This window comes from Gymnoscopelus microlampas (assembly GCF_963454915.1).
Source record: "Gymnoscopelus microlampas genome assembly, chromosome: 1".
NCBI lineage: Eukaryota > Metazoa > Chordata > Actinopteri > Myctophiformes > Myctophidae > Gymnoscopelus > Gymnoscopelus microlampas.
The window spans coordinates 55321660-55349519 of NC_139962.1; the positions used below are offsets into that span (position 1 = coordinate 55321660).

At 43.3% G+C, this 27860-nt stretch overlaps 1 protein-coding gene across 3 annotated transcripts in view; it reads left to right on the top strand.

The window, feature by feature from the left end:
* Nucleotides 1-15661: 15661 nt before the first annotated feature.
* Nucleotides 15662-27860, top strand: part of kctd15b (potassium channel tetramerization domain containing 15b) — a gene marked incomplete at its 5' end in the record, with an annotated part of 63616 nt that continues 51417 nt past the window's right edge. The window contains 2 exons of one of the 3 annotated variants that reach the window (XM_084080111.1): nt 15662-16218; nt 19124-19299. In XM_084080111.1, coding sequence (XP_083936237.1) covers nt 16195-16218; nt 19124-19299 — 200 coding nt within the window. Of the gene's footprint in view, nt 16219-16501; nt 16627-19096; nt 19300-27860 lie in introns of those variants that run through there. The other 2 variants (XM_084080112.1, XM_084080110.1) reach the window with 2 other exon arrangements.

Below are 27860 nucleotides of genomic sequence, written 5' to 3' on the forward strand. Positions count from 1 at the left end.
TTGCTATTTTTGTGTGACATAGACTGGCAAAAAAAGTTAAAATACAGAGAGACATTATATGCAATGTGGCCCTCTGGAGTGAGTGTGTAAATATAGTGGCCCTCTCCATCATCAAAGTTGCCCCCCCCCCCCCCCCCCCCCCCCCCCCGAGCTATAAAATGCAGGAAGGTGGGCCTCTGTCTAAATAAGACTTTTGTGACAACCTTTGTTGCCAAACACAACCAAGGCTCAGGCTTAAGGCAGCATATGATCTGTATGAGGGGCCAAGAACTATTTTTCATACTCCAATATATTGCATTGGTGCAGCACTAAGCAGTAAACTTAAGTATACTGAGATAATACATAGTAAGCAAGTTGTTCTCAGTTAGATTTAATATGTCCCGATGTATTAGGCCTACAATTATTTAAAAAGCAGTAAGGTTACTATAGGTGGATAGTGGCAACACTTAGTAATCGGCACCAATCAGGAGAGCTTACAATGTTTTATAAACAACTGGCTTTAGAAAAATACAAATTCATTGACTAAACAGTGAGGTGGGCACCATACAGCATGACCTCTGATCCTCATCCAAGGATAAATGATGAACACAAAGCTGCTCAGAAAGAGTGTGACTGTGTGAAGGAGGAGTATCCTACCACCACAGGCATCATGTTAAACAACCAACAACAGCAAATACAACCACCGTATAATGTAAGGTGGTGTTAGCACTAGACAACACATTAAATATGACTCCATTAGTGCAAAGCAGCCTATCGTCTCTAACACATCATGTCGTCACAGATTAAAGCAGCAACACAGGGACATGAAAAACAGGGAACACTTTTAACTAGAACAGTGGTTCTCAACCAGTGGTCCGGGGACCACCAGTGGTCCTTGAGGGGGTTCCAGGGGGTCCCCAGCAAAAGGTGTTAATACATTTTCACCCCTCTATCCAAATTGTATACGTTGGCTATTCAAAAATAGCAGCTCTGCAAGCTCACAGCGTGCCACTTCGCGCTGCGAGCTTGTAGATCTGCTATTTTTTGAAAAAAACATTTTCGAAAAATCTTGAAAGTGTTTTTAGAATTTTGTAGAATTTTGCATTTTTTAACACACATTTTCTCTTCTAGGGGTTCCTGGCACAAAACATTTTGAAATGGGGGTCCACGCGGTCAATGTATATCAATTTAGGGGTTATGAAATTGGCATGAAAAAGGTTGAAAACCACTGAACTAGAACATCAGAAGTGCAAAGCAGCTGCCCACTATTTAAACCACACACACACACACACACACACACACACACACACACACACACTTGAACTTACTTTGAATGGAGATCTGTAGTTCTCCCTCTGTCAGGTTGAAGGTGTTGAATCTTCTCATCAGAATAAGATGCTTTTCAAAGGCTCAATGGGCGATAGTGACGGGCGCATCTGGTGAAAGCCGGTCTTATACTCGATGTAAACAAGAAGTAAACGAGGGGGGGAATAGCGTTCGGCCACAGACGGCATTAAAACACTTCTTTATTGGAAAATACGGACTAATACGTTGCACAAAGAGACCGAAGGGCGAGTTAACATTTGAGGCAACCGGGTTTATTACCTAATATTTATTGTTTTGTACATGTACGGAGAAGTACGGGCTTTACTGGTGAAAGTGCAGGAAACACTGGGGGGTGCGGTGCAGGCCAAGACCATCATAGATAGATACGAAACTAAAAGTCACGACTCGATAAAAAAAAAAAAACATGATAGTCTTGATCCGTGAACTCTGTCTTTTAGTCTGTGACTGACTGTCCAAATGTTTCTTGAACAACACATTCATAGAGGTTCTTGTTAGCAGGCTTAGGTGCAAAAAAGGAGAGGATGTCGTGCTCTGGAGGGTGTTTGTTTGTTTGTATCGGCGGTGCTCTTGGTTAATAAGACAAACTGTCAAAAATGATGGCGCCCAGCAGCCAAGGCCACCTTAAAGACACAAAGAACTTGCCAATGACCTTCGTTTAACCTCGCCTCACCAGCCTTCCAGGAAAGAATCCGTTTGCAAACTTTGCACAGACAGGTGCGTCACAGTGTGGCTGTGATTGTTCGTCCCCGCGCGCGCGCACGTGCGTGCATGTATGGGCAAGCGCATGGTTGCCGAATGAAAGTAGCCTATTCATTATTAACCCAAAATAATGTATGTAGAATTTGATTCTCTATATAATAGCACACTATTATATAATAATAATTAATAATAATAGGCTAATAATGATGGTCTAATAATAATAAATAATAATAATAAAAACAAAAGAATAATGTAAATTAGCTGTCTTATTTAACAGGTAAAAGAAACATGGCATCAAGTGTGAGGCGACCCCCCCCCTCCCCCCCCCCCCCTTCTGGCCTGGCCCCCTCGGGCCCACCCTGGAAGGGTTGCTAAAGGGGGTCAAGGACTGCAAGTTTCTTTGGTCCTGGTTCAACTCATCTGAACAAGACATCAAACACAGAAGGCCAAAGGTGTGTGGAAGGCTCTCGATGACCTGAAGAAGGTCTGGGGCTCCAACATGGTGAGAGCGAGGGGATAGAAAAACATTTTCATTTTCATTTTTTCCCTTGTATGGCTACGAGTCATGGACCATCACCCCCACCCTTGAGAAGTCCCTCAACGGCTGCTACAGGCACATGTTGTGTGGGTGGCACATGGCATCTCCTGGCGGGAACATGTGAACAACAACGAACGTCCTTTACGGCAAGCTCCCAAGGGTTAGGTCAGGTGACATGGTATACAGCAGCAGAATGCAACTGCCAGGTCATTGCCAGAGGCAGCCGGAGCTCAGGGCCCATCAAGATCTCCTGTGGGAACCAACTCGTGATGAGGCACAGCATGCAGAAGACCTCGCATGTATGCCGGGGTAGTGAAAACCAGTGGTTTAAAGTAACTAAGTATAGTTTTGAGGTACTTTTACTTTACTGGAGTATTTCCAATTGTCTATACTTTTACTTCTACTCCACTACATCCCAGAGGCAAACATTTGACTTTTACTCCACTACAATTATTTGAAACTGTTACTAGTTTCGTCGCATCGCGACGTGTTGTGAGCTTGTAGATTTGCTGTTTTCAAACATTTTAGTACTTTTACTTTTGGTACTTTAAGTACATTTGGATGCCAATACTTTTGTACTTTTACCCAAGTAAATTTTTAATTTTGGACTTTTACTTGCAACAGAGTAGGCTACTTCTACATTGCAGTATTGATACTTTTGCTTAAGTAAAACATTTCAGTACTTCCACCACTGCTGAAAACAGCATGCAGAAGACCTTGTATGTCGGGGAAGGGTACTGAAAAAGGACGCCAGAGAAGACCAGTGAGCTGGCCAGCCTCATGGCGGAGCAGATTACGGAGCATCCTTTTGAAAGCCTGGCTGAAGCCGACCAAGTATATACTGTAAGTAGTAGTAGTAGTAGTAGTAGTAGTAGTGGTAGTAGCGGTAGTAGTAGTTAACACTCACTAAAATAAACCTTATGACAGGCTTTTCTCAAATCCTTCAAATGTACTTGCCATGTACAGTTCACTCTTTTGTAAAAAATAAATAAATAACCAAATAAGTAATTATTCAAACGGTAAATAAATGGTGCATTTATATAGCGCTCTTATCCAAAGCGCTTTACATATGTGCATTACATTCACCCATTCACACACAGATGGCGTAGGAAACCATGCAAGGCACCAACATGCTCATCGGGAGCAATTAGGGGTTCAGTGTCTTGCTCAAGGACACTTCGACGCTAACTCTGGGGGAGCCCGGGATCGAACTGGGAACCTTGCAGTTCCCATCCGGCCACTCTACCCCTGAGCCACTGCTGCCCCAAATGTGCTGTATTTGTCCCAAAACAAATCTATACCAGCAGCACCAGTCAGCCTCACCCATTCCCAACCATGTGACAGTACCTCCTATGCAGCAACGGCAAATGTGAGAGAACAGTTACTGTTCTGCTTAAACCAGCATGCATCCCCTGCCGATGAAGAAAGCCTGGATATACTTCTTTGCCACTCAAAGTTGTGTCACACATTATCTACGCATCAATTTCTCATTTCCAAAAGAAGTATAATTCACTTTGTAGAAAATCTCCCACACTTTATCGAGAAAGTCCTTTTCATGAGCTACTTTCTTTGTGCCCTTTTATGGCTCACGCGGCTTTCACAGAACACCTACAAAGACATCCACAGTGTTCCCCTACTACCTACGCCACACCCTTTCAGGAAGAGAGCCGCGCTTTCAATGAATCACCAGCCCTCTTCTTCCCACTGTGATCTGAGCAGTCGGTCTGTCTCCCTACACCGTCAAGCGGGATGAGTGATGGAAGAGACACCTGCCCCTGAACTGCTTCTAACACAGCGAAAGTGGGAGAGAGAGAGAAAGAGAGAGAGAGAGAGAGTAGGGCAGAGGAGGGATGGGGAGTCGAGCCGCCGCAATGCCTGACGGGAGGAACACGCGAGGAGGCAACAAACTCGCCCAGACTATCACTTATAGTGACAGGCCAGGAGGTTGCCGCGCTATTAGCAGGCCGTGGGGTTGGCCCTGAGCGCGGCCCGTCCCACCTACGATGGATGGGCCTCTCTCGCGGGACTAAATTAATACTGGGAGTCTAGTGAATTGCTTTTGGAACAATGTCCTCCTAAGGAGCTAATCAGACAGGAGTTATCTAGGATTGCCTGTAGGCTGGCTGGGCTCGGCTGCATAGCACTGTGTCTGCCTGGCGGAGGGCAGGTGCACCCATGCCCGCTCGCTCGCTCGCTCGCTCAGGTTTCATTCTGAGAGCGAGCGAGATAGTGGAGGTGCCATCCATTTTAACTGTGGTGATGAATCGAGGGAAAGTTTCAAAGTAAAGCAACGCAATCAAGATGGTGTTTCGTGCTGAATGGATTCCACGTATGAACCTTTGAAACGTTGTGAATACCTGAACATTGACACGCACAAATCTGAACCAGACGAACACTATAGCGTCTCTTATTCTGTGGCGACGAACGTTGGGCTATTTTTGGGAATGCGGAGGGGGAAAAAGGAGCTGACCAAGTATAGAGCCCTGGGGGACCCCGGTCAACTATAAGTATATTATATAAGGTTTAAGTGGTTAATGCAGATGTAGACAATCGTGCCACCACTTTGGCTCCCATGCAGGCACTGTGGAAACTGACACTTTAATGTTCTTTGGGCATGGAAGAAATAGTATCGCTGGCGTCAGCTGAAGCATCTTCTTTCTGCGCAGTTTGACTTTGTCAGTCCAATGCAGATTCACAGAAATAGAATCATTCTCAGATTTCTGAGTTATGGCCCAAAAAGATCAGGCCACAGCTAAAACATTTACGTACAATTTTGAGGTTTTTGTACTTGAGTATTTACAATTTACAATACTTTTACTTCCACTCCACTACATCTCAGAGGCAAATATTGTACTTTTACTCCACTGCAATTATTTGAAAACTTTAGTTTCTAGTTACTTTTCAGATATAAATTATGATATTATGAAACATACATTAACCACTTTATCCCTATTTTATAAATAGGCTATTTGAAAATAGCCGATCTACAAACTTGAGCTTGTCGATCTGCTATTTTGAAACATCCTAGTGCTTTTACTTTTGGTACTTTAAGTATATTTTGATGCCAATACTTTTGTACTTTTACTCAAGTAACATTTTGAACACAGGCCTTTTACTTGTAACAGAGTATTTCTAAATTGCAGTATTGATACTTTTAAACATGCAAGTACATTTTCCACCACTGGTTGCTGGTTCCCCCCTGGTCTGTGTCGAAGTGTCCGTGTCCCTGAGCAAAGACACCGAACCCCTAACTGTTTGCCGGGTGCTGTATTAATGGCACTTCCCCACTGCAACTAATAGTTAGGAGAGGTTAAATGCGGAGGACAGAAGTGACCAATACCCCCAAAAACAACTAAAGGCAACTCTGTTAATAGTATTAAGTAAAACAGAACATGAGTGCATAATCATGAAGTGGGAACAAACACTGTAACATTGTAGAAAAGCATACATATAAATACTAGGTGCTGGACAGAATCATGTAAAAAGGAAAAATAAAAGTAGGCTACTGGGCTTGTAGATTTGCTATATTCACTGGTTTGTAAAATATTTGAAAATATTTGAAAAAGCTGGACAATAATGACTTGCCCAAAATAGGGATGCCAGGTTGAAAGCTTTTAAACTAGCACAATAATAGTATGAATTGAAAATAATAACAATAATCATATTATTATTATATTATATTTTTATTTTTTTGTTTTGTTTTATGGTTCCTCTCCTTTCCAATTGCCCCCCCACTCTTTGAAAAGCACTGTGCTAACCAACACGCTGCAGTACACACAATGGAATCCCAGTATTACTAATGGCCACTTAACCAAAAAAAGTGTTACTGAGATAAAGCTATACTGTATGTCCGCAGGGGCGCCTTCCCGTCCCCTGCACTCCCTTTCAGCTTCCTGACAACGGGCCAGCCAGCTCGGCCACAGAGCTTTGGCCCTGGGAGAGAGAGAGAGAGAGAGAGAGAGAGAGAGAGAGACAGAGAGAAAGCGCAGCCTCCAGCTAGCCTCGTCCCCATCACCATGCCTCTCCCCACCCTCTGGAGGACTGCAAACACATTCATTCACGCTGTGATTCACCACGCTAAACAGATACATCACAGGCTAACAGGGCACATAACACCATGATCCGTTAGAACTGATACATATACTATTGTCCAATGCCAGACTGCTGTGGTTGTGTATAACCCATTCCATCCGGGAACGCATCGGTGTCATTTTTAGATTTACTTGGCTATTCAAAAATAGCAGATCTACAGGCTCGTAGCGCGGCACCGAGTGCCGCGCTATGAGCTTGTAGATCTGCTATTTTTGAAAAATCTTGAAAAGTTGTGCAAATCTTTGAGTATATATATTTTTAAAGCAAACATTTGTAACTCAAATTCTGGGGGCGAAACTAAATATTTGACAAGATTTGCACACATTTTCATGATTTTTTCAAAAGTAGAAGATCTACAAGCTCATGAACCGCGCTATGAGCTTGCAGATCTGCTATTTTTGAATAGCCAAAAGAAAAAATGACAGAACATTCGTTCCCAGATTGAATGGGATAATTCTACAGAGGCTATGAATACACGACATACATTACATGCCGTTATCTTTTACATAAGGAACAACGGACGTACGAATGCACGTTACACTCTTTGCAGGGTTCAGTGCAACAGCAACAGCAGAACATGCGATCATTCCAAGATCAACAACACATACGAGCAACGACGTGCAGCAAAAAGGTCACCTCGTCAGAACTATTGTGTTGCAATGTTCAACTTCAATACCAGAGGGAATAATGTGCGTGTTATTATTTGACACACACAAACACACAATAATGTGTGGGGGGGGGGGGGGGGGGAATTAACCATTCCAATCCTCCATATGGCAGTCATTTAAAGATCATTTTACCGCCCAAGTGCTCTCTGTTTACTGTAAATCATTTCAACTCAACGGATGTGATAACACATCATTCTTTGTGTGGCTGGAACAAAAGCAAAAAACAACAAACAAAAAAACATTATTAATGCACAAAAACAGTTTTTCCCACCCACCCCCCCCCCCAACTAAAAGTTGGTGGGATTGCACGTTGTGACCATAAAATGTCATCAGCCAGCAGCCCCTCCAGTCCCTGTATCAGCTAGTCTGCTACACAGAGCACTCTCTCTGCCGCCCTGGGGCACTTGGCCATACCAGCCGAGCACCCTTCCCCCCTTCTCTCTCTCTCTCTCTCTCTCTCTCTCTCTCAACTCTCTGTCTCTTTCCCCCCATCTCTTTCTGTCTCTCTCCAGTGACCCCCCCCCCTCCCAACCCCACCCCTACAGCCCCACCCCTAACACCCCGGGGCGCTCCGCTCTCCCTCCCACAGTGTCAGCAGCGTAGAGAGAGGCCTCAGTGTTGACAAAGCAGCAGCCCTTCATAAGACACATCAAACCCAGTCCTCTCTCTCCGTGCTGCGGCGCGCTGCAAGGGAGCTTCGGCTGCTCAACAAAAGGACGGGGACTTGAGTTTCAGTCCCGGGCCATTACTAGTCTCAACAGTGAAAGCTACAGACAGACAGACAGACAGACAGGCCCCTGGGGGACATGTAGCTATACTGTACACATAACCACACAAGTTACATATACTCAACCAACCCGAGACACGGTCCTGTATATATCATGACTGTTCGCGTGACAGCAGTTAGATCAGATGGATGATGATAACATATAAAGCTTACAGGCCTACCACTTGAACCATAGCATAAGCGTCCCCTATGTTCCAGTCGCTGAAAATAGCCGATCTACAAGTTCAGCTATTTTCAGAAAACCAGATGTGGTACTGTATATTAGAGGGAAACAAGAGCAGACCAAGTACAGAGCCAACTCAGGTCAGGTTTTCTAAGTATATAGAGGGTTTAAGTGGTTAAATCAAGGCTGGGGGTTTGATGCTACTTCTACTTAGACACTTGTATGAGGATCGTGGGGGCCATATAACACCGGCATCTCACCCTCAGGGCATGTTGGAAAATAATAATATCTGATGCATGCCAGATGTGAATAGAGGCATCTATTTTGTTATTGCCCACCAAACAGTAACAGCGGCAGCTCCACTCTGAGACATTCCAGAGAATTGCTAAAGCATTAACGATAGTACCGGTATTACACATTAAGGTTCCTCCAGGCTATGTCTCTTTCTGAACAAAGGTTTGGAACTAAAAACCTTGCACACATGTATATATCCTTCTGTAATTTGACTCCCAGACCACATGATGGCAGCAAAAATAGATCCTTATATTCAAATAGCTCTTCTAATTACTGTACACCTACAGTATCTGTATGATTATAACCGGCCATTTAATGCGGTTATTTGAGTATTGATTCAGTTCAAAATCAAGTTGCCTAATATCAATCTAAACTTCAATCAGGTAGAGATATATCAGATTATCCAGAATTACTGTGGGGTGTGTGTGTGTGTGTGTGTGTGTGTGTGTGTGTGTGTGTGTGTGTGTGTGTGTGTGTGTGTGTGTGTGTGTGTGTGTGTGTGTGTGTGTAAATGGTGCATTTATATAGTGCATTACATTCACACACCGATGGCGGAGGAAACCATGCAAGGCACCAACCTGCTCCATCGGGAGCAATTAGGGGGTGTTGTTAGTGTCGAAGGACACTTCGACACTAACTCTGGGATCGAACTCGGAACCTCGCGGTTGCCATCCGGCTGCTCTAACGGCCACTCTACCCCTGAGCCACTGGAGTAGAATCATGGAGGTATAGGCCTATTATATAGAGTAGTAGACCCTCTGGCAGTGTCATCAAAACCAAATTCCATGTGTAAACCTGTTTGGGTTACATATGAGGGCCCCCCCCACTTGGCTGCATGTTACTTAAAACAACATTTTCTTGTCAACTACTTGCCAAGAAATGTTTCATCTAAATGTTCAACAACATTATGGCGCTAATGTGCGAGTAAGCCATAAGTCGTACTGTATAACGTCAGGCAGAGTCAGAGGGGGGTGAGGGGGTTCATCACAAGTGGGGTTTTTTTTACATGCAAAAATGGGTTGACACTTAATAGCAACAATAAGCTCTCAGAACAGAACACGCTCACTTTATGCTCTGGTGTTTTTTCAAAACGTAATTGCTGGTATTAAACACTTGAGGGAATAGCTGTTCTTGTTAGGTGTTTGTGTGCAACATAACCCACACATTCTATTAATACCACTGACATCCTTGTTGCCTTGTCTCTCTCTCTCTCTCTCTCTCTCTCTCTCTCTCTCTCTCTCTCTCTCTCTCTCTCTCTCTCTCTCTCTCTCTCTCTCTCTCTCTCTCTCTCTCTCTCTCTCTCTCTCTCTCTGTCACTCTCTCTCACTGTGTCTTTCTCTCTCACTGTCTCACTTTCTCTTTCTCTCCCACTGTCTCTTTCGCCGTCTCACTCTCTCTTTCTCTCTCACTCTCTTTCTTTCTCTCCCTCTCTCTCTCCCTCTCCCTCTCCCTCTCTCTCTCTTTCTCTGAAATAATGAACAATAAGTGTCACTGCTGCACCTCACTCAGACGCACGCTCACATCAAGCAGAATGTCAAATGGCTTGAAGAAGGGAACGATTGACAGCAAACCGAGGCTCCACAAAGCATGCAGATTACTAAATGCAACTTCTGAAAGTTCTTTTAAAAAACTTTCTCCACTTTTGCCCCTAGGGGGAGTGGGAGTGTTGATCCGCTGTGTGTAAGCGCTTGAAAGGGGTTCTTGTGAATGCCAGCATCTTGGCAGCAGGGTGTGACTGACTGTACTCTGTGTGTGTACTCTGTTTTTCACCTCCAAGTACAGCACAGTGCCCCGGATGACCCACCGTATGTTACGTATGGTCGCGGGAAAAGGTGAGTTATAGAGCTTTGATGGCGTCACCCTGGTGGCATCCCTATTTTGGGGTCATTGTAGGTGACTGTAAAAAATGAAAATGAAAATAAATGTCAAATCTCACAGTACGGTACATTTACTCAGGTACAATTTTGAGATGCTTTTACTTTACTGGAGTATTTTTCAGTTATCAGTACTTTTACTTCTACTCCACTACATCTCAGAGGCAAATATTGTACTATATTGTTGTCAAAAACACCCGTCCTTGGTTCTGGTGACTCATTTCTGCCCTCCTAATACGCGAGGGGGCCGTGTTTTTTCGATTACTTTTTTATTTTAATTTTTTTCATGTCCCCCTCGCGTAATAGAGGGCAGGGTGAGTTACCAGAACCAAGGACGGGTGTTTTTGATTAATCTAAGATGTTAAAAATGGAGTTTGAAGTTATAATGAGTTTGTATAGGAAGGGGGCGTGTCTGATAAAAGGAATATCAAATGTCTAAATACTGAATCAAGCAACTTACAAACGGTCTGGGGGGCTCACAAAAGCCTGAGTAGACGATAAAATTGACCCAAAGTACATTTTGATACTTATGTACTTTTACTCAAGTATTTTTTTTATTCCAGACTTTTACTTGAAACAGAGTATTTCTACATTGATACATTTACTTAAGTAAAAAAACTTTAGTACTTTTTCTACCACTGCAAATACGTATTATGTTCATGTATATGCATATTTGTCAATACAAATGTCAATCAAGCCTAACAGTGTGAAGTCTGAATATATGAATGTATCCACAAGTTTCCTAGGGCATGGTGGGCATCACTTCCTGTCCATTTGATCAGGTATCAGGGATCAAATCGACAGGAAGTGATGTGTGTGTGTTTGTGTACGTGCAGTGCGGCTGCAGAGTTCATGTGCAGGGCTGGGCTGAAGCAGTGGAACACAGATTTGCTGTTTTTTAAGTTGAACACAATGCTTGAGTTTATGTTTGGAATCCTACAACTGCTTCTTTTCTTTTTTTTATCCCACTATTTTGTAACCCATTTTTTCACCCAGTGCCAATAGTCTAAGTCATCCTGGGCGCTACACTCCCTCTGCCAGCCTAGGGAGAGCCTAGAGCCGAGCTCATGCCTCCTTCAATGCATGAGAGCTAGCAAGCCGCTTCTTATCACCTGACAGGGGGGAGTTTCCCCGGTAGGACGTAGCGTGGCCAGTTCCTTTCCCCTCCATCAGGCGCCCCGGCTGACCAGGAGGAGGCAGCATAGAGACCAGGATTACTGCATGTTTTTGTGAGGGTATCTACCCTAGGAGACACGGGGAGAACATGCAAACTCCACTGCACCAACCCCCACCTATAGGGTATGGGCACTGATGACGCGGAGGAGAGAACACGCCCCTGCAGCGCCCACAGCGTCCCGGCGGGAATCGAACCCAGGACCTTCTAGCTGTGAGGCGACACATGGAACACTGGACCAAATTGCTCAAATACAATTGCTCAATGTAATAGAGGCCTATTCATTGGACTCTAAAGAAGAGTCCAATGAGTAAATAGGCTTACAGTATGTGCTGTTTCTGCATGCAGCATACACATACAATACAATACAAATACCACTGACACATTGCCTTTGAATGTGTTAAGTGAGAGGACAGCATGTTGTTACACACCCACTGCATTGCTAGCCCCAAGGGAATAGGCATTCTCATAACTACATGTCAAAATCATTGCATCGGCCTAGCACTTTATCACATTAATGTATATTATTAAATATGGGAACACTTAGAAAATAAATTAAACACCACAGCCACACGTGCGCGCGCGCGCGCACACACACACACACACACACACACACACACACACACACACACACACACACACACACACACACACAGTATATAGTACGAGTCAGTCTTGGAAAACGGGACGAAAAGATTAGAGGGGAGGGACGCATAATGTTGTCCCCTGAATGCCACTTTCTGCAACACTATTAATGGCACCTGCTTTTGGACCTTGGGGCTAAGTTATTATTCTTATAGGGTCATGCATTAATGCATACCCCTCATTAACATATGCGCGCCACGGGAGACGCGGAAAATTCTGACTTATTTTCCCTTTTTTGTTCATATTTACAGTACAGCATTCTTGCTGTAGCCTAAGCACACCAAATTAAGCAAATTGATTCAATATTAATTTTATACTGCCAAATTCCAAAACGCTGTTAATATAGTCTATCCAAAGTGAGTTGGAATGGAAATAGTACTATAGACACAAAGAGAGCCCTTATATCTGAAAGCCAAGTTGAACACATTAGGGGCCAAATGTGAGTGAGATTTCCATTGTAATTTTTCTCTCTGTGAGAAAAGATGTCTGGGATCTTTGAATAAAATAATCTGCTGAGGTTTTCCTTAGGCTTTGCTAGTGAAATTACACACCATTGGTTCTCAAAGTGGGTCCGGGGACCCCCAGGGGTCCTTGGGGGGGGGGGGGGGGGGGGGGTTCCAGCAGGGGGTCCCCATGCAGCAAAAGTAATTATAGCATCACAATCATTTTAACCACTTTATCCATGTATATGTTAGCTATTCAAAAGATCTACAAGCTCACTGCTTTGGCTATTCAAAGATAGCAGATCTACAAGCTCATAGCGAGGCACAGCGCTATGAGCTTGTAGATCTGCTATTTTTGAAAATTTGTGCAAAGCTTTCAATGTATAATGTATATTTAAAGCGAACATTTGTAAAATATTTTGTTCCAGGACCCCCGCCCCAGAAGCAAAGATTTGAGTTACAAATGATCGCTTTTTAAAAAAAATATATATATATAAGATTTTCACGATTCAAAAAAGAATAGCAGATCTACAAGCTCATAGCGCGGCACTCGGCACAAAGAGTTTCAGTTGGGGGTCCTTCAATGGCACGAAAACGTTTGAGAACCATGCACTGACATAGACTGCACCTTCACCTGCTGAGGTGTTGGTCAGAAGGGTGCAGGACAGGACAGGACAGGACTGGACAGGTACAGGGCCCTATTAAAGTGCACAAGGCTGTATGTAAAATCTCCACGATGACCTATTTCTTCCTTCTTCCAACACATCAGACACTCCGCTAAAATCCATAAATTAAGGAAATTAACTGATGGGGCCCAGGGCAACTTTGTAAGCTATTTAAATCTTTAAATTTACAACATCCCCGCATACTTCATGTAATTGAACTAACTCCAGGGGTTGTTACTTTAATGAGAAAAAAAAGATCCCAGTTTGCCCTCCAGTTTGTACTCCTGGAAACAACAAATCTGTGCCAGAGGGCAAGATTCATGGCCCGCGAGGGAGCTGCTTAAAGGCGCTCTGATGTCTATCTAATTATAAGCACTAGACCTATGCATAAAGCAGAAACACGTTTCTCTTTTTGCACACCCCTACTGCGGCGCCTTCGTTGCCAAACACCACTCAGAAAAAAATACTTTAATATTATGTGTCATCAATCATAGAGAGGTATAAAAGAAGAGATGCTGATGATGTTGTTGTGTGTGAGACTCTAATATTCATCCAGCTGTTCTCATACAGAGACGAGTATCATTTCCTAACACTGGTTGGCGCCAGAGATCAAGGAAACGAAGTCAACCTCTCTCCTCTCTCTGGTGAATGCTGCTGCTTGGAATATACAGTAATTACATGGGCATCAACTGTGCATCAATTATTCACAGTTATTTACACGCAAATAAACAAACATACAAATAAATAAATAATCACCCTGACAGCAGTGTGTGAGACACCTGCGCAGGAAGGAGAAGAGGAGAGAGAGAGAGAGAGAGAGAGAGAGAGAGAGAGAGAGAGAGAGAGAGAGAGAGGATGATGCCACTTCTTTGACTCTCACTTGGGCGCATTATTAGTCAATGTAAAAAGTACTTTTGGTGCAGCGACGCTTGAGGCTACACATCTTTTGTGTGTGTGTGTGTGTGTGTGTGTGTGTGTGTGTGTGTGTGTGTGTGTGTGTGTGTGTGTTGTGTGTGTGTGTGTGTGTGTGTGTGTGTGTTTTTGAAGGCTTGTGGGGGGGGGGGGGGGGGGACAATAGTGTAGCGCATTGATTCTCAAAGTGGGGTCCGGGGACCCCCAGGGGTCCTTTGGGGGGTACCAGGGGGTCCCCAGCAAAACGTGTTAATAAAGCGCCACAATCATTTTAACCCCTTCATCCATATTTTATTTCATACTTTGGGCTATTCAAAAATAGCAGATCTACAAGCTCATAGCACAGCACGGAGCATTTGAGCAAATCTTTGAATATATATATATATTTAAAGGGAACATTTGTAACTCAAACTTCTGGGGGGTCCCTGGAACAAAATATTTTGAGACGGGGGTCCGCGGCCAAGTACATGTCATTTTGGGGGTCCTTGACATGAACAAGTTTGAGATCGAACCACTGGTGTAGCGACCCCAGCAAAAGACTCGGAGTAACTTGCTCATCCAAGGGCTAACTAGCTCTCTTGGCGTTGCGTGTATATCTGCTGGTTCTGCCCATAGCTGGAGATAGGGGGTTCGATTCCGGCTCTGTGCGCTGTAACGTGGCGTCAGAAGAGGGATAAATAAATTCGGCCGGCCAAAGAATCTCTTTCATTTTCTTCTTCATGTCTCTCTCTTCTTCACAGAGAGAAGGATTAAAGCTCCAAGCAGACATCTCCATCTATAGCCCTAGTGCAGAGCTCTCTATAATTGAAATGGCTCGTTTGGCTGAAGGGCAGGTTGTGAGGCAACAGCAGCCTGCATGTCGATAGACGTCATTTGGTTTTAATGGCCTACAGGAAATTTGGCGTTTGCAACAAACTCGCCACATTAAAGGCAGAGGCAGGGGCGGACAGACAGACAGACAGACAGACAGACAGACAGACAGACAGACAGACAGACAGACAGACAGACGGGAAATCACTGCTTGACCAAAAAAAAGTCTTCCCGGATAATACAATGTCTTCATTTTCAATAGGCTATATACAGTATATATATATGTTTCTATTTCAGACTTTTTATCAACAAGTTACAGGCTTACAGTGCCTTTTATTCTAACCCGAGTGAAGGACTAGTGGCAAAACTGACTGCCCCCCCCCCCCCCCCTCTCTCTCTCTCCTTTTTTTCTTTTATTTTTTTCCTTAAATGTATTAAGGGCTGGAGATGGAAATGTATGTATGCCTGCTAGCCGGGGAAATGCCTGGGGAGCCATTACATCAGTCCAAATGACAATGATTCAAATCAGCCTTTTTCCTGCTGCACTAAATCTATTGAGCGACTAGACTGACACTTTGGCTTGTTAGTTACCTAGCCTACTACTACCCCCAGCAAAACCACTACTTTAAACCCTAAAGTCTTTTTTTTAGGATACTTTTGCCGGAATTTCGCTGGAAAACATAACCCAAGTTATTACATCTGTGTAGTCATAATTTCGGGGGGAAAAGGGGGAGTATCAGGTTTTTTTCCCTTTTTTTTTTTTTTTTTTTGGAGTGGAGTGGAGTCTAGCTTAATTGTAGCCTATAATAATCCTGTTGCCCCAGAGGCGTTTGGTTTGGGCAGCCCCCCGGAGCAAAGAATTCATTTTCAGCTTCTTTTTCTCCTCTGTTATTTAGAGACGGAGGATTATTGGCTTTTCTTCTTCTAACAGACAGATCATCATCGGGCAGTTTTCATTTATTATAGTCAAAAAAAGGAGACAGACAAGAAGAAGCAGGAAGAAATATACGAAGCGGAATTTCATCATCATCATCATCAACAACAACAACAAAAAAAACGTATAGAAATAAAGAGCAGAGGAGGGGATCGAGAGACACCTCTTAAATGTACAACCTTGTGCAGTACAAGGTAAGAAGAAGCGCCGCTTCGTGCGTAACTGTGCGCTTTAGTGGAAAGAGACGCTTTGATGAGAAAGCAGTCACACAGTCAAAACCTCGCAAGTGGATCCGCGTTCATTCTGTTCCGTTTCTGCCGTTTATCGTGTTTTATTTAAACTGTTTGAGGATTAGGCTGTCGTGCCAAGAGTTTGGTTTGGATTGTTCATTGTGGTGCTGGGATTGGTATTTGTTGTAGTTCTCCGAATCACTCGGGGCATTTGGCGCACACACACACGCGCACGCACGCACACACACTACACAAGACACACACACACACACACACACACACACACACACACACACACACACACATCAAGCTGGGGGAGATTGAAAACCGGCACGGATTCCCTTCTTTCTACGGACTACAATGTTTGAAACGGTACAGTAAAACATATTAGAATATATATATTTAAATATAGTTTAGCCCTTATAATCTATACTATCCTATTTGTAGTGTCGTTTCGGGGTGAAAGTCTAGCCTCTGACCCGGTGTAGTGCGAACAGAATGATGTCCGTTATGTCAAAACAATGTCGAGGATCTATGTGTCTGTTCCGTCAAAACACTGTGTTTTTTTTTACGCATCTCCATCGATCAGGCTGCGTTTATGAATGAAGCGTGTCTTCTAGATAATAATGCCTTTATGCACGGCGAGAATAAGACGCCATGTTGAGCATTTTGTACAATTAGGCAGCTTTACTCTGGGACTGACTGTAGGGCTGACTGATCGTTTTCATGTGGAGTAGCTGTAGTGAACTGTTGAATAACGCTGCGGTGTGTTGTATTCGTAGGCTACTATTCTTCTTATCATTCCATGTGTAGCCTTAACTAGCCCTATGATATGCTTTTAATGTGGTCGTTAGGTTTCTGTATCGTTGAAGTTATAGCCAGTGAAGAGCTGCTATATATGCTTGGATCTGTAGCCCATAGTGGTGGGAAACACACGAATAAAGGCAGTTTTGTTGAGAAAGTTGTAGTTTGCCTTTGGCAGTAGGCTATTATTACCTTTGTGGCTTTGTGTGTGTGTGTGTGTGTGTGTGTGTGTGTGTGTGTGTGTGTGTGTGTGTGTGTGTGTGTGTGTGTGTGTGTGTGTGTGTGTGTGTGTGTGTGTGTGTGTGTGTGTGTGTGTGTGTGATACTGATATGATTTGTTGATTGATTGTGAGGGGAGGCAGGGATAGTGTCTGTGTTTAACATTGTAATGCCCATCACAGCGTGAGAGTTGTCTTTAAATGGGATACAACCCATGTGTCCCCAAACATGTTCTTCTTCTTTTTCTCCAGAATATGAAAAGTTGCAAATATAACTATATTATCCCACACTAATGGCAATGGGCAACACCCTGGAAATGTTTTGCTCTCCCACTTGGTGCCCAAGGGCACATCACTTAGAGCGAAAAAGAGCCGATCTGAACGGAGTCTGTTCCCATTTTGAGTCTATACACCATATGTGGAAGAACGAGTTACTAATTGTTTTCCAAGTCATGATTATTTAAAGTTGTTTCCAATCATTTAGCCCATCCCTATAGTGTCTGTTTAGATCTCATGCCAGCTTTGACTAACCTCCCAGCTATGGAGCAGATTTGTAGTTCCGCTGTTGAATAAAAAACCTTTTACTGTCTTCAGAATTTTCTGTTAAATATCATAGGAAACATAAAGTAGGCTATTAATGGAGGCCTGGATGGGTCAATGGTTTACGGTAGAACTTGCCCATAATTAACTGGACTCTTGGCTGAACCATGAGCAGATATGACATAAGTAAACTTGATGTGTTTCCCGAGTTTTCCAAGTCCTCCACTGGGCCCTACGTTATCCTCTAATCAGGGGTCGTATTGCATGACCCGAGGCGCCTCCTCCAATCTCCAGGAGACCCCAGAGTACCAAAAGCAGTGATTTATACCCAAATAGTGATTGTCTTCTCTAATGCCCAAATCCACTTGACAAAAACATTGTGGTGTGCTAACAGCTACTCTGATACTTGTCCCTAAAATGTCCCCGCAGTCAGTGTTGTTGGAACACTAAGCATCTGATATTTTGTGTCATTTTAGTGTGTTTGACTTTGTCAGTGTAAATGCTTGTTAACTGTCTATAGTTACCTGGCTTGTGGTCTGGACTGGATCCTGGTGTGTATGCTCTTGTTATGACGTCCCACTATCAATTCTGACAGCTATTGTTTGTGCAGCAGCACAGATAGCATGCATGTTGTTAAAGTGGTCTGACAATCATCTACGTCGTAGGATCACCCTGATGATGTTTTTTTGAGCACTGTGTGTGTGTGGTCGTGCGCGTACGCGTGTGTGCGTGTGTGTGTGTGTGTGTGTGTGTGTGTGTGTGTGTGTGTGTGTGTGTGTGTGTGTGTGTGCGTGCGTGTGTGTGCGTGCATGCTGAGAACAAAGTTGCCAGAATGCCCTGGATTCCTTGCTCTCAGATTGGTGGTTGGTGTGTCTGGGCATATCACGTCTAACACATAAGGCGACCCTTAATTAGAATATAGCAGCAGCAGTTTGTTTTATCCCCCTGGAGGCTGACACCTAGCATTCCTCTCTCTCTCTCTCTCTCTCTCTCTCTCTCTCTCCCCCTCTCTCTATCTCTCTCTCTCTCTCTCCCTCTCACTCGTTCCCCCTAATAAGCATCCTCCTATCCTCGCCTCCGGTGTCTAAAACAAAAAAAGATGCAAACATACTTAATTAGAGCGGTGGCAATAATTTCTAAGCTAAATATGAGACCAGACAGGAATGGAAGTGATCTGATAGGATTCATCAGGAGTGTGGAGCCGGTGGAGAAGGATATATCATCTGCTTTCCTTGAGTGATAATAGAGCATCATCACTCATTTTCTTTTTTTTTCTTCTCCATGGCGTTTATATACACTTGTTTCCAGGAAGGAAGAAGCATGTCTCGCCTCTCTCTGACCCGGTCCCCGGTCTCGCCTCTGAACACCCAAGGAATCCCTCTCCCGGCTCAGCTGACAAAGTCGAACGCCCCGGTTCACATCGACGTCGGTGGACACATGTACACCAGCAGCCTGGCGACCCTCACCAAGTACCCTGACTCCAGGTAAGAACCTCTCGTTTTACATGATGCTAAAAGGTAGTTTTCTTTTAATGTACGTGTGTCATTTATTTAACATGTAAACCATACCCTACACACTATGTTTGACATTTAACAAACATTGCCTCAATACATTGAAAAAACAGACCATCAGGTTTCTTTTTTTCCCCCCTGTGTAGTTGGTTCTATTTATAATTTAAAACAATATATTATGCTCCATTTAAATATTGCAATGCGGATGTGCAGTCTTTTTTTGTATTCAAACTTTCAATTAATTTCTAAATCAGTTTTCAGTCAACTTTTAAGTGACATTTTGAAACTGATGCTGTAATCAAGTTGAATAGCTTGATCGTGCATAATGTGAGTGGTTGGTTGGTGCCTATGGTTTGAATTCAACTGATTTGCAGCAGAATTGTGACAAATTAGATAAATGTCATGATTAATATTAGGTATTTATATACTACAATGTAATACGATAATGAAAACCACAGTCTGTCTTCATGACAATAATATATGGAACAGCTCGAGCTGCTGTGAGGAATCCTATGAGAAAAAAAGAATGACAACTTGACATGAGATCCCTCATCCCACTAACCAAAGTTTATATGCGACGTGTAATGTGGGAATTTAATACACATGTTGTGTTGTTCATGAAATCAACAGCCGGTAAATTTTATATCACAATAGCCATTTTTGTCTGTGGTACTGCTGCTAGTGCAAATTACGAACTGTTTTGGATCAGAAACACTGAGCCACAGGTTGACTGTTAACTGTTAAAGTGTGGCCACACAGACCACCACTTTCAAATGTTTTGTGATTTATATATAGTCTATTATATATTTGTCTCACATGCTACTAGTGTACATCATAGCAAGTGTCATCCCATTGAAGAGACATCATAATAAGTGGCATTATGCTATCAGTCTTGATTTGACTTCACATGGCCGGGTCCCTTCTCTGCCAAGATAAACATGCATCAGTGCTGTGCAGGAAGACTTGCCAAATTGGCTACAGGAAATGATCCCCATAATCCCGCGATGATAAACCTTTGATATTTACAGTGTAACTGACAGCCCTCTCAGTTTCTTTTATCTTTTCTTTTTTTTTTTATGTCATTTGAAGAAGAATATATGGCTAATTTCATTCAATGGCTTAGTCTTTATTATTATTATTGGATGGTGCTGGGTTTTGCCTCATTAGAAACGTCCACACTATAAACAGTTGTCACCGTTTTAAGAAATATGTGGTGAGTCTGCCACATATTTCTGCATGTTCATCAGAGCTATCAGTGGAAATGCTGATGAATATAAGTTTGATTTGAATTAGTTTTGAATGTAATGTAATTATTACAGTGGAGGAGTCTTTTGAGGAGCTCCTGAGATGCTAGATTAGACAAAGTTATTCATGCAGAACCCATTGGGGCATGAAACCATGCAAATGGAGCAGAGAGTCATGTCAGGGCTTCCAAACTGTGTTTTTACACCGAGCTAAAACCCTGATAACAAAAATGTGAATGTTGGTTGGTGTTGTCTCTCACACACACACTCTCTCTCTTCCTTTAAATCTGTCTCTGTGTTTCTCTCTCTCTCTCACACACACACACACACACACACACGCACGCACACTTTCTTTCTCCCTCTTGGTCTAACCCTCTCACACAAACATTCTCTCTCTCTCTCTCTCTCTCTCTCTCTCTCTCTCTCTCTCTCTCTCTCTCTCTCTCTCTCTCTCTCTCTCTCTCTCTCTCTCTCTCTCTCTCTCTCTCTCTCTCTCTCTCTCTCTCTCTCTCTCTCTCTCTCTCTCTCTCTCTCTCTCTCTCTCTCTCTCTCTCTCTCTCTCTCTCTCCCTCTCTCTCCCTCCCTCTCCCTCTCTCTCCCTCTCCCTCTCTCTCTCTCTCTCTCTCCTCCTCAGTGTACATTTGGCCTCAGGGCTCCACTTTCCACTGGAGCCAGTGGAAGGAGGAGCCCTTTTGTGTGAATTAGGATAATGGCTGACAGCAGAAAGCAAAACAATTACACTGGGTAGCCAGAGCGTACATGTACTTTAGGCCACATCCGGTAAAAGCAGGACCCCATCATCACCGAAAGAAGCAGAGGAGAGAGAAAAATCCCCTGAAAGTTGACAATAAAAAGAACAAGGTTAAGGTTTTTTTTTTTTTTTTAAGTTGATGATTACTTTTAATAGATTGCCCCCTTAATAATGCAGCGTGAGAAGAGAAAGTTAGTCTAGTAACTAATGTGTGGCTATTTATCTTCCTCTGCGAGGGCCATATTAAGGGACAGGGGTCATGAAACATTGATGCACACTCTGTGTGGCTTTCAAAGACGACAGGCTCAATGTTTCACTGGGAAAGAAGAGTCTCAGGAAATGTTCCACAGACAAGGACACTGTTTTGGGTGAACATGTCTTTGTGCGTGTGCGTGTGCGCGTGTGTGTGTGTGTGTGTGTGTGTGTGTGTGTGTGTGTGTGTGTGTGTGTGTGTGTGTGTGTGTGTGTGTGTGTGTGTGTGTGCGCGTGTGTGTGTGTGTGTGTGTGTGTTTCCAAAGATGATGGAACAACATGCAATGTGTGACTGTTGTTGTTTTGTTTACTGGTGGAGTGATTGATGTACAGTTGGGGCATGGGGAAATACATTGATATTATATCCATGTCGTGATATGAGACTAGATGTCGCCTGGGATTTTGGATATCATAATATGATAATGGCATACATAAGTTGTCTAATTAAAAAGTAAATTGATAATATCGTCCCAGTACAATTTTATTATTGTCAAAATATCAAGTTATTTGGTTAAAAAAAATGAAGTGATTTAAAAATGTCAATACTTTTACTTCTACTCCACTACATCGTAGAGGCAAATATTTTACTTTTACTCCACTACAATTATTTGAAAACTTTAGTTTCTAGTTACTTTGCAGATTATGCATTATTACATTATAGAACATACATTAACCACTTTAGCCCTATTTTATACCTAGGCTATTTGAAAATAGCTGATCTACAAGCTTTCAAACAAAACTGTACGGTACTTTAAGTATATTTTGATACCAACACTTTTGTACTTTTACTCAAGTAAATGTTGAATTCCGGATTTTTTCTTGCAACCGAGTACTTCTGCATTGCAGTATTGATACTTTTACTTAAGTAAAACATTTGAGTAATTTTTCCACCACTGGTTAATGTAGGTTTGGCACGAACGTCCGCTGTCTTGAAGTTCAGCCGCGCAGAACGCAATGTAAATGTAAGCTAAATCTGGACCATTATTTGTCCTATATGTGAATGTCTTTTTTTTTTTTAAATCATGAATATGATTAGTCTCCTATACAGTAGGCCTATATATACAGTACTTATTAGGTAGAGCGTGGCCCCCCCACCAACACAGAGGTTAGAGGGCACATCCTCCACGTAGCTCCATGGATATAAGAGTGTGATCCTAACACCATCAGGGTTAGGCCTCCCAACTCCCTGCTGGGCCACCCACGCCGCAAATTAATCCGCTCGGATACTAATGTGCATCGTTTTTAGAACAGTGGTTCTCAACCTGTGGGTCCGGGACCCTCCGGGGGTCCTTGGAGGGGTACCAGGGGGTCCCCAGGCAAAATCAGTTAATATAGCGTCACCAATCATTTTAACCACGTTAACCATATTTTATAGTTTGGGCTATTCAAAAATAGCAGATCTACAAGCTCATAGCGCGGCACCGAGTGCCGCGCTATGAGCTTGTAGATCTGCTAGCAAACATTTGTAACTCAAATCTTTGCTTCTGGGGCCCCCTGGAACAAACTATTTTGAGATGGGGGTCTGTGGCTAAACACAACATTTTGGGGGTTCCTTGACATGAAAAAGATGACAGTTAAGTGACAATTTAAGGACTTTTCAGACCTTTTTAATACCTCAAAAAATAAAAAATAAAGAAAAGAGACAAAAAGACCAGTACTGCATCAAAAGTAATCAACAAACTATACTATAAAAACTGGTCAAACATTGGCCAAATTGTCAAATAATATAAAAGAATATCTGCTATTTTCACAATATATATCTATGGAACAGAGTCAAGCTTAATGTAATGCCTCAACTCCTACAATTCCAAGTGCTTGTCAGGGTGTGGGGTCCCCAGTTCACTTTATGATTATTTTATTTGTTTTTTTGGGGGGGGGGGTCGTGGCCTGAAAAGGTTGAGAACCACTGGTTTAGAAGAATTCAGCCAAATGGTGTCTAATAAAGTCATCATGTTAAACTCTACCACCCGCACTGGGAAGGCTTGGCATTAAGCCAGAGCATGACCCTTGGGAGTCGGACGAATCCAAGCCCCGCCCCCAATCACCCCTGGTTGGTTGGTTGGTTGGTTGTTTGCTTGCCGTCTTCGAGGCAGTGGTGGAAAAAGTACTCACATTTTTGAGTAAAAGTATCAATTGTGCAATGTAGAAATACCCAGTTACAAGTGAAAGTCCGGAATTCAAAATGTACTTGGGTAAAAGTACAAAAGTATTGGTATCAAAATGTACTTAAAGTACCAAAAGTAGAAAGTACTCATTGTGCAGAGTGTCCCATTTCACAAGTTTTCACAAATAAAATGTGAATGAAAATATTATATTTTCGAATGACCGAAATGTATATAGGGCTGAAGTGGGTAATGTATGTGTTGTAATAATAATCAAAATCTACAAAGTAACTAAAGTTGTCAAATAATTGTAGTGGAGTAAAAGTACAAGAGTTGCCTCTGAGATGTAGTGGTGTAGAAGTAAAAGTATAGAAAAATGGAAATACTGCGAATGTACTTCGTTACTTTCCACCACTGCTTCGAGCGCACAACTGTTAGATGTCTATAGCTTAGCGTCCGTTATAGAGGCCATAGAGTTCATTAGAAAGGGTTTTCTGTGTTTGGTGGTGGTGGTGGAACCGGCTCGTTAACATGCACCTGACCCTCCCACACCGCCAGCTAGGAACATCGGCGCTGAGTCGTTAGCTAAACCAGCTAACTGGCGTATAGCGAGGAGGAAGTCTGACATGTGTGGGTCTCTGAGATGTTCCCCCACACACACACACACACACACCACCCGCCGCATGCCTGCGCCTCCATTTGGCACCGCCGGGACGGGAGAGATCTGAGCAGCTCCTGTCCTTGACAGCCTCCTACACCCACCCCTCTCTCTCTCTCTCTCTCTCTCTCTCTCTCTCTCTCTCTCTCTCTCTCTCTCTCTCTCTCTCTCTCTCTCTCTCTCTCTCTCTCTCTCTCTCTCTCTCTCTCTCTCTCTCTCTCTCTCTCTCTCTCTCTCTCTCTCTCTCTCTCTCTCCCTGTGCAGTCTCCCGCTCTCTCTCACTCGTCTTCACCCCATCTTCTTTTTCTCTCTCTTCCCACTCCCTCTTTCTTCTTTCTTTCTCTCTTTCTTTCACTCTCTCTCTTTTCTCTCAGTCGTTGCGTCTCTCGTACCCCGGTACTCCCCGCCCCACCCCCCCCGCCCCCCACACACACACACACACACACACACACACACCTCTCTACCTGTTAAAAGGGACAGAAAGAAAGAGAGTAGGAAGTGAGGGTTAATTTCTCTGGAGCTGAGTCCCCCCTCCCGCTCGCCCCAATCAGTGATTTTTACTAAAAGGAACAAACTGAGACCAAGGGAGATACAGACAGAGAGAGAGAGAGAGAGAGAGAGAGAGAGAGAGAGAGAGAGAGAGAGAGAGAGAGAGAGAGAGAGAGAGAGAGAGGGAGGGAGAGGGAGCGAGACAGAGAGGGAGGGAGAGAGAGAGAGAGAGAGAGAGAGAGAGAGAGAGACGGGTGGAAGAGAAAGAAAAAGAAAAACAGGCAGCATTTTAATTGCTTTTTAAAAAAGTGGAGATGAAAAACAGAGTTTAGCCTGCAGGGGTATGGTGAAATTCTAGCTGGAAGAATTGCAAGACCATATGAGAAAAGAAAGGCCTCGGGCCAAACAGGGAGATGAGTATTGGTTTTTTATAAAGCATTTTGCATCGATTTCCAGAAAGAAAGGGAGTAAGGGAGAAGGAGAACGATGGATAGAGAGAGAGAGAGAGAGAGAGAGAGAGAGCGACAAAAGGATGGAAAGGAAGGAAGGAAAGGGAGAGAGAGAGAGAGGGCAGAAAGGCAGAAACATCTTTCCTCCACTTCTTTCATACAGTCAACCCCAAGGAAAAAAAAAAACTGGACAAATTGAACAAGATAGTTTTAGAATTCCGAGCCGTTCTAAGTTTTGGGTTTGAGTATAAACGTCTCCCTCCAAAAACAAGCTTTTATTAACCCAGTAAGACCGGGAACGCATCCGTGTCATTTTTAGATTTGAGCAAAAAACGTTACACTTTGGCTATTTTTGAAAAATCTTGAAAATGTGTGCAAATCTTTGAATATATATTTTTTTTTTTAAGCGAACATTTGTAACTCAAATCTTTGCTTCTGCGGGGGTCCCTGGAACCAAATATTTTGAGATAGAGAAACATTGGATTTCATGTAGATATACCATTTTTTGTTTTTTAAGTGTACAGTTCCTCATGGGATTTGTGATACTTGGTAGAGTAACAGAAGTTTTGTGATAAAACGGCCAAATACACATAATTGTGGGGGTCCTTGACAATTACGAAAAAAAGTTTGAGAAACACTGATATTGCAACATACGTTTTTTTTTTGAAAACTGTTGGGATTTAGAAGACATTTGTAGAATCGTCTTCAGGTCTTAATGGGTTAAGCGCGGGAATTGTGTTGGACATTTTTTTGTACAAAGCATCTCAGATCAGGACTTTGAAACCACAGTCCTGCTGTTTGTTTCACTGGCATTCCCAATGCAACCCCACTTCCCTCAGTCATGTAATAGAATTTGACAATGAGTCGAGACAGCTTGTATGTGTGTGTGTGTGTGTGTGTGTGTGCCTGTGTGCGTGTGTGCGTGCGTGCGCGCGCCGGTGCGCGCAGCTGTGCGTGCGTGTGTGCGCACGTGCACGAACAGGGCTCATGCTTTTCTTTGTCGTGTGACTCTCTTGTCAGCCGACCTGGAAGCTGTTATGAGTGATTAAAGAGCTGATTACATCAAATGATGATAATAAAAAGTAATGCAGTGCCCTGCCAAGAGCTGTTTCTGAGGAAGAGGATATGAATGCACTGTGAAGCCATTAAGCAGGTTACCTTCAACAGTTTTGTTGGGTAAATCTTTAGTTTAGCATAATTCACGCAGCAACGAGGAGCAGGCTTTCCAGAGTTATACGCTTTCCCCGCATACAATTAAGAGTAAGAACTGAGGGCAAAAATAACCATAGACGTAATTACGTTAATCTAAAGAATTGACTGTTGTAATTGTCAGAAGTTTACCGTAACACCTTGCATTTGACAATGTGTTGATCAAGATGTTCACATCATGTAACGAGTGACACCCAGTCTTCACAGTGACATATATATATATATATACTATTATGAAAGACAGTGACACCTATCTTATACAATATTTACATACAGTACTGTCCGACTGTAAACATTTTTAGAGTGCATATATATATATATATATATATATCTAACTATATAAATGGCGACCGACTTCCGCACCCTCGGTGGCGACACCCCACAGCTCTGTTATCGAATAAACAACGCACCGCCAGACCACATGTCGCCAACTGACTCGCCACGGCGGCCGCGCTGAATTTACGCCTCGCGTAGGGGACATCTCACTGCTCACTACACCTTTTCCACCGCGCAACATAATTAATTCTACTCACCAAATGTCGGACAAAACGGAAGGGGAGGCAGCTTCGTACCGTTTACCGTGCGCACGACCTCATCACCACAACAGCAGGCAGCCGCTGCGGGGTTTTTTTCCCTTTTTTCCAAACGTTTTTTTTGGTCACCATTTTCTCCAGGCACCATTTCTGGTGTAACGTGCGGCAGCATGCGCTGGGTTGCCAGGTTTGTGCGGCAGCATGCGCTGGGTTGCCAGGTTTGCACAGCCAGCGCCAGAAACAAGCAACCACCTTCATGAAAAAAAAAAAAACACCGAAATGGTCCGCAATGTTCCAGGGGTGTCCCCGCGCGTCCCAACACTCCACAGGGGGTCAGTGGACCATTAGGGGGTCCGCAGACCCCCTGTGGACCCCCTGAAACATAACAAATATTATTTCTTCAAATTTTTTCCTTTGTCAAAAAAACTTTTCCACAGTTTTACTCCGGCGATTTGGGTCCCCCAATATACACACGGCCACGCTGGGCCCCGTGCGCGGCTGGGGTTGAGGGGGGCGTAGCCCCCCGAAACTCTAGTATATATATATATATATAGAGTTAAACATCTCTCTCTCTCTCTCTCTCTCTCGCTCTCTCTCTCTCAAAAATAGCAGATCTACAAGCTCGTATATCTGCTATTTTTGAATATCCAAATAAATATTAAAATGACACAGATGCGTTCCCGGATTGAATGGGTTAACTGAATGCTTCCTCTCGATACGTTTTATATAAAATATCCACACAACTTTCTTTTCTTTTTTTTACACAGAGTGTATATGAGTGTATTCTAGGTATAAGAGACAGCAGCAACACAGCACAAGGTTGAGAGAAATGAATATGTCCGTGCAT